Below are 13,962 nucleotides of genomic sequence, written 5' to 3'. Positions count from 1 at the left end.
CATCTTTATTCTTCTGTCTTTGAAATGTTTCTTGAAACCATTCCTACCATCTCCTTTGGCTAATCAACTCCTTATCCTCAAATCTCACCTTAGATATCATTTCCTCCCGAAAGAGAAGCCTTCTCTGACTACTTTACTTCCCAACCCCACATCTATCAAATCTTATGTGAGTCTATCTAACATAGTTTTTATATTTACACTTGTTGTAACATTTCCATACTTTATTATAATTGTCTATTTTGTTTGGATCTCTTACAGGACTATGTACTTTTTAAGCATAGGGACTATTTGCTTGTTCAGTGTTCTATTTCACCTTATATAATAGATGAGAAAATAATTTGCTCAGTATTGTTGAAATCTGTCCTTTTTGTTCCACTGTTTCTGTCTTAGTTTTAGCCTTTATCTCTTACGTAGATCACTGCTATGACCTCCTAATGAACTCTCTGCTTAGAGTCTCTTGACCATCCTACCATCCTACCTTCAACTGAGTGTAAAGTACAACTCAGATCCCGTAGTGACTCCCCTTTTCCAACTGGATCTAGTTCACTTTCCTTTGTGGTGTTCCCTTGGCATCCTGACCATTCTTTTGTCTTATCCACCTCCCAAAGTAACGTAGAATCATCTCCTGCTATAACACTGTAAAGTTTCTTGAGAGCAGATGCTGTATGTTTGCTCTTGTACTCTCAGTGTTCAGCATAGTACTCTAATCTATTTCAGTTTCATTCCCCTTCTTCAACCCTATGGTGGGTGGGCTTATCTTTCATCTCAACATGCCACTATTTTATTCTTCTGTGCCTCTGAGCCTACTGTTCCTCTTTTCCTGAACACACCTTTTATCTTGTAAACTTACGCTCATGCTTCAAGGTTCAGCTTAAATACCATCTACTTTGTGAAACCTTCTCTGAAACCTTGATTACTGGTTACTCTTTCCTTTATGTTTTTAGAGAGTTTATTCCTTTATGATACTACTCACCACATTTTATTGTGGGCTCTTTTTAATATGTCTTTTTTAAGAATTTGAACTCACTCAGGGCAGGAGCTATGTCTTATTCATTTGGATAGGTCTAGAAATTAATGTACACATTTCCTGAAACCATAGTATCTCTGTATAGGTTAGTTGGTTGATTGAATGAATCAAAGTTTGTTATAAAAGAATATTTCCCAGATTTAATTCCTATAAAGTTTATGATGGATTAGAAGCCATATGTTAAATGATTAAATAATGCAAAAGAGCTTCTGAATAATAGCTTATTTTGAAGACTACAGAAGAGGATTTTGTAGACAAAAGGATTTTTAATTCTCACAGGGACATTAGTGGGCTGATTTTTCATATTTTGACAATCTGTTTTTGTGTTAGGGATCTCCTTTGAGAATCTGATAAAGGTTATTAGATTCTGCTCCCAGAAAAAAGGAACATGTGTATCCATGTACACCATTTTGCATTTATTTCAGGAGTTACCGGACCCTTAAAAACTACCCATGGAACCATTTTTAAGAGCCCTTGTTCTGAAAGTAAAGTGACTCAAATAGAGAAGTTCTTGGTAGTGAGAAAGCGAAATTACTGAGAAATTGCTTCAGTCACTTAATGAGGTGGTGGTGGTGGTGAATTGTGCTGAGGCAGGAGTTAACATTTTTTTATCTTCTACCAGCTTCCACTTCCTTCCTGTCTCTGTCCTTTTAGCAGGAACCTTAGGAAGTAAAAGCTACATCCTGTCAGGCCAGTGTGTTACCCTGGTCTTGGGCCAGTAAACAGGATAGATAATTACAATGATAATTATTAGGCATTGTGCTATGTCTGCTCTATATAAATTCTTATTCAATTCTTGCAACATTGCTAAAGGGTAAGTAGTTGTATCTCGATTTTTCAAATGGGGAATGGACAAGTCTTTTCTAAAAAGCCTTCCCTAATACGCACCTCAGCTCAGAGAGCACTCAATTTCCTTCTCTCAGAACTTCTCTTATGATACAGAGTTATATTTATTTCCCCAGTAGACTCCGAGCTCTGTGTGATAGCACAGAATGTCTCTTATTTCTAGTAAAGCCAGACAGTGTAGTGTTTCAGAACATGGGCTTTCTAACCAGATTGCTTGGTTTGACTCCTGACATGACTTAGACAAGTTACTTATTTAATTGTCTGTGCCTCAGTTTTTACATCTGTAAAATGGAAATGATGAATAAGACCATGTATATGCTTAGTGTACTTCTTGGAACATGGTAATTCTCAATACATGTTAGTAATCATCACCATCATCATCCCCAATACCCAGCTCAGCACTTAGAGCGCAGCATTTACTCAGTCGGTGCTCAGCAAACATTGGTTGGAGTAGCTGAATGAATACTCTCTCCCTAGTTGAAGAGAGACTGGAACTATGTTTTCATGTAGTCAGAATCTGTGTTCCTAACTATATAGATCTCTACCTCAATCATATTTGAGAGCTGATTTTTAAATAATATTTAAGGCACTATTAGCATATATATTTTGAATTTATAAAAATTGTATTTTCAGTTTAGTTCAGTTCCAGAACCATTAGAAACTATTAGCTCTGGGGAGAGCATTGTTTATATTATTGAATCTGGAACTCTTTTATATAATTTAACCTAATTGGCTTCTGGCTGTGTGAAGATCTGTGGTACTACCTGATACTAGAAAGTTTCAGTCATGACTTCCTTAAGAATGGCGTTACTGATCGTCAGATTGAAGCTCTAGATTGTAGTGTGCATTTGTTTGGTAATAAGGAGGCAATTTAATTAATGTTCACATAAAGGAAATGACTCAACATTTAAAACCTCCAGAGATTTTTATATCTTAATATGACTTCAAGTTACTGTCTAGAAACATTCCTTTCATTCCTGCAGGACTCCCTTTAGCATTTCTTGTACCACAGGTTAATGGTAATGAGGTCCCTTGCTTTTGTTCATCTGGGAGTATCTTGATTTCTTTCTCGTTTTCTTAAGGACAGTTTTGCCAGTCAGAGTATTTTCTGTTGACAGTTTTGTTCTTTCAGCCCTTTAAATTTGTTTTCCCACCGTCTTCTAGCCTTCAAGGTTTTTCTGTTGAGAAATCCACCGATAGACTTACTGAGGACTCTTTTATGTAATGAGTCTCTTCTTTCTTACTGTTTTCAAGATTCTGTCTTTGTCTTTCAACAGTTCGATTATGATGTGTCTCAGTGGGTCTCTGTGGGTTTTTCTCTTGGAGTTCGTTGAGCTTCTTGGATTGTAGACTTATGTATTGCATCAAATTTCGGAAGTATTCATTCTTCTTAGTTTACCTTTTAGTCTGCCATTTTGCTGAGCTCCTCTGTGCTTTCTTGCATAACCTCTCTCTTCTATTTGAAATGTCATTTTTCTACCCAACATTCATTCTTTCCATAGCTGAAGTCTCACCTCCTTCTCAAAGCATTCCCAAGCTGGAATAATTTCTGTTGATAAACATACCACTTACTATCAACATAACTTATTTGGCAATTAATGATCCTTCCTTCACAGATAACGAGGAAGTCTTTTCAGACCCTCATCAGGGAAAGTCAGGTACCCATCTTCAGGTTTCCACAGTGCCTCGTATTTACTTATTGTGACACCTAATACACTGCATTGCAATACTCTTCTGCCCAACTCCTCACATACACTGAGTTGTGAGTTTCTTAATGGCAGGTAGCAGTCGCATTGTTTCTTGTATCCCTAAAGTGTAACAGTGACAGATATGTAGTAGGATTCAATATTTGCTGAATCAGTAGATAGGTCTTAAAGTTGCATAGGGATATATTTGGTTCCATTGTATATTTTCTCTTTCACTCCTCTCAACAGTCTCCACATACGATATGTAAAATAGATAGTATCTTCAGTTTAAGGAGTTGGCTCACACGATTGTGGGAGCTGCAAGTCCAGAATCTGTAGGACAGGCTGGTAGGCTGGAGACCCCGGGAAGGGTTGATGTTGTAGCTCAAGTCTGAAGAGGCTGGAGATAGAATTTCCTCTTCCTTAGAGGACCTCAGTTTTTTTTTTCCCCCTAAAGGCCTTAAACCGGTTGGCTGAGACCCACCCACACTATGGAGGGTAATAACTAAAAGTCTACTGATTTAAATGTTAATTTCATCTAAAAATACCTTTACAGCAACATCCAGACTGGTGTTTGACCAAATACCAGGGTACCATAGCCTAGCAAAGTTAATAATGTACAGTTAACTATCACAGGGGTGACAGGAACCAGCCCTACCAAGACTCTGTCTCCTTGCCTTTCACCTCAGCTTCTTTGTATGGAAATTCTATTACTCTTTAAATGGGACAACAGATGCCAGCAGCACCTGGACTCATATTTGTCCATCTTCATCATTTCACAGGAATGATTTTTCTTAAGAACAAATGAGATAATCCATGTAAACTGCTTATCATGTAACACCTATCATGTAGTAAATGCTTAATCAATGTTAGTTTCTGTAATCAGTAGCGGTGGTGGTGGTGGTGGTGGTGTAATGGTAGTAGTGGTAGTAGTAGAAGATATGGTAGTGGTAATAGTAGTTTTCTATTAGTTCCAAATAAAGGCATCCTAGCTAAAGATTACGACTGCCTTAGCTTTGGTCGTGGGCTTGTTTTTGTATTAATTCCTGTGACTGTGGGGTGGAGTACTATGACCAGTTGAGCTTTGGCCAGAAGCCAGTCCTTGGCCGGTCATTGCTCAGAGTTTGATTCTATAAAAAGATGGCATCTTCTGTTTGACCTGTATGGATAGAAAGATGATAGTTGAGGGGAAAAGAGCATCTCCTCAGAGGATTGCTGGATCCTAGAAGAAGGAAAGAATGGCCAGAACAAATAGCTGCTACTATAGTGATTTAACTAAGATCATGTGTGATGGAGCCGGCATTTGAATTCTGAACTATTTCACTCCAAGTTGTATGATTTGAAAACTGTATAATGAGTTTCTAAAAGTAGAGAGTTGTTGTTGGATTATTTCAAATATTTAGACAAGATTTTTGGGCAGAGATTTCAGTGAATACATATTCTACAACTGTGTATTAGATCAATGTTTTCTAAATTTTTTTTGTAACTCATAATTTCCTTTAACAAATTTAAAAATTACTTTATCAATGTTACTTAAAATTATAAGAAATGTTAATATTATAAGTAAAAAGCAACCAAAGCATAGGCTCAGAGCCTACTTTTTTTTCTAATTACATGTCATCTTGTACATTTTGTCTTGTAAATCTTAAGATAGTAGAGATAGTAGCATCTGCATAATGAAAAATAAGACTGCAGCCCTGAAAGCTGATGACTTAATCAGAGTCAGAAAAACTTTCAGGGCAGAGCCAGATTAGAATCCAGGTCTCTAGTTTTTAGTCCTGTTTTTCTTGCTTTCCGTAAGACCCAGATGCCGTAGTGAAGACTACATAATGAAAAAAGCATGCTTTTCTGTTTCCTTGTTAGATTTATTGGCAGTTAAGCTACCTAATAATAAGAGAATCTTTAGGGTTAAATGTTCCCCAATGGATTTTTATAAATAAGCCTTAGGATTGAAAAATAGATTTTCATGGGTTTCACAACTTTCTGGTTTTCAACTGGTTTCTAGTTTTTATTGTTTTCCAATTGGAAAATAATAGATGCTTATGTTCACAAAACAAGACATAAAACTGTATCTGCGAAGGACTTTGAAGATGATTTAATCCTGTTGCTCTGACAGTATTGGGATTATATTAAAATTAAGACAGATGGCTCACTTCTTTTTCTCCATAAACAGAACCTGGCTAAATGGAAGTGAACTGCATGGACTCAGGTCCCTGAGCCTAACGGTCCTTGTGAATAGCTTTTGACCACTTCATAGTAGGTTTATGAAGTTTTCAATTTTAGGCTTTTAAAAGCCTAGCTTGGGCTTTGCTCTCCTTGCTGGTTCAGCTACTGGTTTCCATGGAACCAGAACAGTCAGCCTTCGAAATACCAGGAAGCTCTGTGCCTGGCCTTTATGGCTTTGGTATTTGTGGATTCCTCAGGGTGTACTAGCATCTCAGGAGTGAATAGGACCAGGTAGATAGTCTAAGATAGAGGGTGTATAGGGTCATTTCATTTTCCTTTTCTGGAAATTACTAAGGTGAAGGCAATAGCTATTTCCTATCATGACATCCAAGATGAACAGTGCTTTGGGCAAAATGTTCACATACCTATTTTTAGAATACATCTTTTGTTTGTCTTATCCACCTATATTGGTGGGCTTCTTAGGAAACTGCATCTAAGTATTATTTTTTATTGAAATGTTTAAATTGCTAATGTTAAGCAGAATGCTTTGTATTACTTATACATCCATGACCTTTAGAAAAATATATGTGTTAATTTGAAAGAGAGAAGAATCTAAGAAATATGACCAGGCATCCTTAGTGTCCCTAAATGTGTTTAGATGTTTTTACTTGCCTGAAATGAGAAGGATAGCTGTAGAGGTTGAGTTGTGGAATACTACAGCATAACAATTTGGCATCTCTGAAATTATAATCTAAGTTAATGACAAAATTATTTGATTTTCAGTCTGATTTATAGGACAATTTCAATTGTAATGTTATTTTTTTTATAGAAAGTAATATAACTGACAATTTTATTTTTTTAAAAGTTTCCTGTTTAGTAGTGTATGTTATACTACTTGGCTTTAATGATAAAAGGAATTTATGAGACCAGATGTTTACTAGGTAAAAATAGATCAAAAATTTAAATTTAATGGATTTCAATACTAAGAAAAATTAATGAGTCTCATATTTTATTTAATTGGGAGTGGTTTTCAGGATATATTTGGAGACATCACCACTACTCCCCACCTACACCCAAAATTATGAAGAGAAATTTGTATTTGCTAAATTTCCTCCATTTTACCCAAATATAGACTATGTTTGCTTGTTAGAACCGAGAGTCCTTTGTAATCTGTTTCCTTTTTCACCAAGCAAGCTTCCTTCTTCTGCTTTCCCATTCTTCTGTCTTGTCTCCTTTAAGCCAGCTTACTGTCTTGCAGCCCTGTTTTCCTGCAGGTACACTTGATCTGAGCAGACACAGTCAGTAAAGCAGTTAACAGTGGAGCAGAAAGGATTGAATACAAACATGCTCATTAGTGTGTGCAGTGCTGATCTTTGATACTGTGTAATGTTTTTTTATTTTTGTTATTGTCTACTGTGGGAAACCAGGAGCTGAATTGATATTGACCTTGTGTGGAATGCCTCTGAAGATTTGAGATGGGGGGAGGAGGCTAGTTTTTCATGTGACTTATCTCTGGCATGCTGCAGCGGAACTGAAAACACTCTTCTGCTCACATAAGGAGGAAAGAAAAAATTTCCAAGAGTGAGCTTACAGAATTTGTGGGGTATATTTAGGTTTTTCTTCCTACGTTTTTCTATTTTCCTATTTTACCTAATTTTACAAGGACTGAAAGTGGGGTATGACCTTTCTATAATAAGTAGATTGAGGTATGGGAGGAACAGGCTGCAACAATGATTCGTATGGTAAGGGACTGTTTATTAAAATCTCCGCGACATCGTGACCCACATTGCAACCCATCTGACAAACGGTTAGTGAGCTCCTTGGCCATCTCAAGTGTTTAAAAGTAGCAGTATACCGAGGCTTTATTCTTATGCTTTCTTTCTCCCATATAAATCCTAAAAACATTGTGCCTACATATCCAAAACAGTTGAGTTTTGTCTACGTTTAAAATCTCACCTCAAAAGGTGAGAAATATAAATGTAGCATGCAGTTGTCCATTAAGTATCTCCTTTGGTATAATTTTCTCACTTCCTTTTATGCTACAGTTTAATGGAGCCTGAGCTTATGTTTGGGTTATGTCTGGGATGAAACTGAGATATGGTCATGAAGCTCTAAGGGGAAACTGCCGTAGTTAGTCTGGAGGATTTCCTTCTTGAATGCCATCCTCCCTTCTTCATATTGCTTTCTTTTACCTCCCTTGCCCCCACTTCCAAAAATGTATTGCTGCAGAATTCTATGGCTTTTTCTCTTATTTTGTAGAAAAGAAAGGAAAGTGAAGGAAACTCCGTGTGTGTGTGTGTGTGATTTTAATACAAATGGCAGTTAAATTTATTACATCAAAAGAAATAACTTTATTTTGTAATTCTGAATCTAAGATTGCTTAAGATTCATTCATTAGGAATCCACCTCTGATGGAAGCATGTAAGAATTTAGATAATGATATTTCAAAGTTAAGGTGGATCCTAGCATGTTTGATCTGAAGAGCAGAAAGAGTTAATTGCTAATGTGATTGTTTTTTTTACTTATTATACATTATTTTATGTATTTAATCAATTGAGATTGATTGGAGATCCCAAAATAGCCTTTTTTAGCAGATGTATTTGATAGAGCTAATGGCCTGTGTATTGGCAATCCTTTTTCCATATTCTCTCTGTTTCATTCTAAAATTGGTACACACCAGTGATTTAAGGGGAAATTAACACTTCAGTAAATGTCTTTTTCCTTAATATTGTTGACTATTTCTATTAGCCATTTTCATTTGATTTAACAGGGTACTTAAGGGTTAAGCTTACAGAGCTGATGCAACCCCTCCTTTTTTTACCAGCAATTTTCATTGGACAGCATTTCCATAGCAACAATGAGATCAGTGAAACCTGAGTGTTTCATTGATTATTTTTCTCCTCTTCCTTTTTTAATCTATTCTCTTTTTATCACATTTTAGTGAGAAAGCGATTTTTTTTTTTAACAAACAGAGCTTATATTGATTTCTGTTCCATAAATAATTAAAAGAGGGTAGAATAATCTGCCCTTCATTTAAAAATTGAATGTTTCACTATGTATTTAAAAAGCGATTCAGGATTAGGAGGATGGATAACCATACCGGCTGTAGCTGATGTTCTCAAATATTCTTGCATTGTTTGCTGGTCTTCTAGGGAAAAGAATAATGTGGAACAGGACCTTAAGGAGAAAGAAGATACCATTAAACAGAGGACGTGTGAGGTTCAGGTACGTGAACTGTAAAATTCAGTTCTATTTCTGAATTAGGAGAATTCATTTTAGATGTATAGGGTCATTTACTATGTGATAGTTGTGATGTTGATGAATAGGTCAAAGAATACCTGTTATATTTGTATATGTGATATAAATATTTATCTTGTGTACAATGATTGTTTTTCTCTGAATTCTGGCCTGCGAAGATCATACGGCAATGAGAAAGGATTATTTTTCATCATAAATTTATAGTTTTGAAAGTATTTTAAAGATAATATTTACCTACTTATTATATCATTAAAGGTAAGTTTGACTTATGATGTAAATATTATTACAGCAGTAAAATTAAATGAGTAGTAAAATCGTCATCATCACCATGAAAATGCAAATTGCTTTTTCATAGATGTGAGATTTTGTTAGCTAGGAGACTTAGTATTTTAAAAGACTGTTTTTCATAATACTAGTAAGGTGGAAATGATATGGAACAATTTAAAATAGTATTTTATAAGTTGCTCAGTAGCCAGGGTATCTTAAACTTTGGCTTAAAGAGATTTAATTCATTTTCATTAAGTGCTATGTTAAGAAGCTTCATTTTACAAATAGAAAATATAAAACCTCAGTTTCTGACTGAGAAATGATACAAAAAGGGGTATTTCAAACATTAAAAATATAGAAAACCAGGCAGTGTTGCAATTTGAACAGTAAGCATTGCATGTGACCATGTTACTGGGGCACTGATTCCTGAATGCTGCACCAGCATACACAGGAGGCTGGGAGTAGAAGCACTGGCAGCAGTTGCCATGAATAGCTCATGGATGGTCATTTCTTAACATGTTACTTGTGTGTTGGATTTCCCTGCTTATCTCAGTTTTAAATGGGTGAAAGCTCTAAATTGTTAGATGCATTGATTTGTTTTGCTGTGAGACATTCACCAGAGATTGTCTACCAGGTAGACGATGCTAGGGTGGGGAGAATGATTTACTGAGGGATTAAGGAAGAAGCCAGAGAGACTTCTTATTGGAAATTGATTCTCGTATTGAATGACTGCATTTACTATATATACTATAATTTTCCTAAAGGTGGTACAGAAGTCAAGAGATCATCACTAATATATTTCTCTTTGTGGTAGTGGGGTAGTGGGGTTATGTCAATTATGTTATTTTTGTGTAGTTTTTGAGCTTCACAGACTTTAAGCAGTTATTGCTGAAAATAGTTTAAGAATAGAAGAAAAAATAATTACAAAAGTTTTCTGAATCTGAAGAAATAGATATAGTTACCGATAAAATCTTGGACAGCTTCAAAATTTAACCAGATAATATTTCAAAGTATGAAGTTCTTTGCGATAGACAATATTTTGTTATTTGTGTACATGTTGGTTTTCCCTACTGCATCTTTTGAGGATGTGAATTTAACTAGCCAGTTTAGACAAACATTAAAATTTACATGATTCCTTTTAGGCTAAATGAGCTATGTTTGAATATTTGATTCCTTATAGTTTTACTGTCAGTCAAAATTTCTTCATGATTTGCTTATCTTTCTTAGTGGTGATGGTACAGTATATGTTAAATCTTAAGCTTTGCTAAATCTCAAGTGTAGGATTGGCAGAAGAAGTCTAAATTGTTTAATTTTTCTGCATAAGGTGCTGTAAGTGAAAGGCATTATTGGTACAAATCAAGTTGTAATGGTCGAACATAAGTTCATTAAAAAAAGAACATTGAATTAAAGCTTTGCATTAATAGGTTCATTACTCATTTTATTCCAATACACATGTCTGCATTATCCATGGTAATGAGACACTGGGCTAAGAATGACACAGATAATTGACATCTACAAGTAATTAAAACTTTTCATCTTAGTGATCATTTTCTATTTTCTAAAGCACAAGACAATTTACCAGAAGTAGTAATAAATGGATTTCGTTACCTATTGAATTAACTTGGATTTACCCATTTGAAATGAGACATAGACTAAGAAACACATAGATAATTAAAATCTGTTAAGTAACTACAACTCCTAGTGCTTATTTTCTAATTTCTCTGGCAAAAGGCGGTTTACTGGCGCTATTAGTAAATAGCAGAATCAAAGAATGTGTACTTCACTGCTTTTTGACGCTGCTTTATAATGGTGATAGTAATGAGAAATGCCAAAATGAAGACATCAGGGGAGAAGGGAATTTTGACCTATCAGTGAGTGTCTGCCTAATCCAAAATTGTCTTTTCCGAGTGTTCTTGCTTTTTTCCATATTCATAAGTCATAGGTAGTGATTATATGAGCTCATATCTCAAGGCAGAAACTAAACTTTCAAAACTTCTTTAAATGTGACCAAAGTGCCAAAAGACTAGTTTGTTTTTGTTTGTTTTGCATTTATATAGTTTTCCTAATTCAGTAAAATTAGAAATTGTCCATATAATTAAATTCTAAATTTTTGTTTTCTCTCTATTGTCCCGTGAATTACATGTTGAAAACTTTCAGTTCCAGATTTTTTTCTTGAAGTCCAAACCAATGATTAACTTCAAAGTTAATTTCATGATAAGCAATGCTAGTGTATCAAGTTCTGCGGAGAAATTAGGCCCAAAGTAATCCAAGGGGAAAAGGCTATAAAAGACCATTCTGTCTCGAATGTTTATGGTTTGGGCTTTTGTTGTTGTTGTTAGGGAGAGAAGGTAGACCCGCACTTTTTTCTACCTTAATCTGCCTGTGCACAATTTTATTAAAATTTTTCTCCTGAGTAGTCAACAAACATTTAGAAATTCACCCTCATATGTCTGCTTTCTTCAGTTTTGCAAAGAAGTTTATAGGAACAACTTGGTATCAGACAAACTCGAATTTAGTTCCCGGTTCTGGCTCTTCCTCGGTTTGTGATCCTAAGTAATTTAACAGCTCTACACCTTGGTTTTCTCTTCTGCAACGTGGGATAATAAAAATACCACACACTTAGAGTTGCTGTGAGAATAAAATGAGATAATGCAGGTAAAGTGCCTCACAGAGTGATTGGCACTGGGTAAGAGTTCAGTAAATGTTCTGATTAGTAATAGTGTTCTGTACCTTATGTCATCTCCTTAGTACCCTCCCTTCGTTGCCAAGCTCTTTATCTGTGACTTGTATCTTCACTTCAGGCTGTGTGCACATAGGACTCACCAGTTTGAAAATACCCTTTCTTCCCTAGATATTGCTGCCACGTTAGCTACCAAACTCTTTTTCTATATTTTTGTTGTTTTTTTGTGGCCATTTTTTCCTTCCTGTCCTTTCAGTAATCCTACTTAGTGTGCTGTTAACCTATACGACAGTGCTTTAATTTTTCTCCTCAGGACCAATCCATTGGTTACTGCTTTCCTGGATTATATTCTCCTAGATATTCTCGTACTCTGTCCCTTTGCTTCTGTTGTCTTTGCTGGGGACTGACACACTCCCCTGCCCCCTCCAATTCCTTCCTTTTCATTAGCCCCTGTCGTCCATGCCGATGACTCCCAAATATTTATCAGGCCCTCAAATCTCCTGAATAGCAGTCTTATATCTCTAGTTGGGCCTTTTGGTGTTTATCATTTCAAAGTCAGTATGTCTAAAATAAATCTCATCTTGTTGAAAAACATTGGCTTCAGTTTTGAACTTTCCTACTTCCGTCAGTGTTTTCCTTTCTCACTACTGCCACCCTTATCACCTAACACCTAAAAATTTAAAATCAAATCACAAATGCTTACCCCATTTTTTTTTTTTGCCTTTCTTCCTAAACTAATTTTAGTATTATGACTCTCAGATGTGAAAATATTTACTGCTGCCCACTGCCACTGTTAATGATGGGAGGATGTCATACCACCTGGGGATATTAGAGGTAGAAAATAGAAAAAAAGATAAGATATAAACCCTTCTCTTTTGCTACTTATTTTTTTATTTTCTGCCTCTGAACTATGTGCCTGTGCATCCTCCTCCTTTTTCCCACCCTTATACCTTTTTGTCCTTGCAATCCAGAATGTTCCCTACCTCCCTGCTCATGTGAATTCTACCCACGTCTTAAAGCCCAGCTCAAATTCCACCACTTCTTTAAAACTTTCCCTTCTCTGTTTTTTCAGTCGACACCAGTCTTTCCTGTGTCGAAACTTCCAAAGAGTATATCCACTTATATTGCATGTACAGTATGTTACCTTATTGTACTGGTTTAGTGTGTATATGTATATAGATTCCAGTCTTTTCTAGACTATATTGTGAGCTCCTTAAGCTTAGAAATTGTATCTTAGATCATATCTTTTATTATATTTGGTAATGTATTGTTAGATGGAGGTAAATTTAAGGAAGTGGTTGACAACAAATGAATGAAGTTCGATTTTGTGCATGAAATTAAAAATAGGCCAAGACACACTCAGAAACCACAGGCAGAACTATTGGGAGCACAGTAGGTATCATGAAGAATCATGCTTTTCCATATTGTTCATACTATCTTCATGCAAAAGAAGCTCCCACTTATTTATGCTATATCAGTAAAGATTCAGTAATTCATAGTAATTGTCCATTTTTAAAAAATTTTAGTTCACTTAGTTGTTTTTTTCTTAAATGAAGAGGGATGATATATTTTGGGTGGAACTAAAATTAGATACATGAGCTTAATGCTGTTAGAAAATGCTAGGAAGCATATGATTAGGAAGTAAAGACAGGTTGTTGGTGAGGTTTTCTAACACGCACCTAGTTTAATAGACTGCCTTTCTGTTTTTCGACTTCAACATCTTGCTGTACAGTTGATACTTTTTTTTTCTATTAAGAATACTCCTATAACTTCCATTTTGAGAATTAGGCCAACATAGTGAATGTACTTGATTATTTCTAGTTTTGTTTAGTCTATAGAGTTTTTTTTAAAAATCAGTTAAATATAAGTAAATGTTTTACTCACAAATTTGTGTCCTTTTTCTTTTCTTTTTTTTACTGTTTTATGTGAAACAAATGCAAATGTATTCATGTTGCTAATGTTTCATAGGTTTAATACTTAAGTTACTTCTTTAGTTGTGCAACTGACTTGGGTTACTAAAATAAATTATTTTA

The 13,962-nt window shown here is 35.3% G+C and overlaps 1 protein-coding gene across 2 annotated transcripts in view; it reads left to right on the top strand.

Moving 5' to 3' along the window:
* The window catches only part of EPS15 (epidermal growth factor receptor pathway substrate 15), a 111,753-nt gene that overhangs the window by 59,367 nt on the left and 38,424 nt on the right, over nt 1-13,962 (top strand). For both annotated transcript variants that reach the window (XM_006919182.3, XM_006919183.3), the window contains exon 13: nt 8,877-8,949. In XM_006919182.3, the coding sequence (XP_006919244.1) occupies nt 8,877-8,949 (73 nt within the window). The remainder of the gene's footprint in view (nt 1-8,876; nt 8,950-13,962) is intronic.

The sequence above is a fragment of the Pteropus alecto genome, unplaced genomic scaffold (genome assembly GCF_000325575.1).
Source record: "Pteropus alecto unplaced genomic scaffold, ASM32557v1 scaffold25, whole genome shotgun sequence".
Lineage (NCBI taxonomy): Eukaryota > Metazoa > Chordata > Mammalia > Chiroptera > Pteropodidae > Pteropus > Pteropus alecto.
Note: the sequence above shows the minus strand (reverse complement) of the source record. Positions and strands in the feature narration are given on the sequence as shown.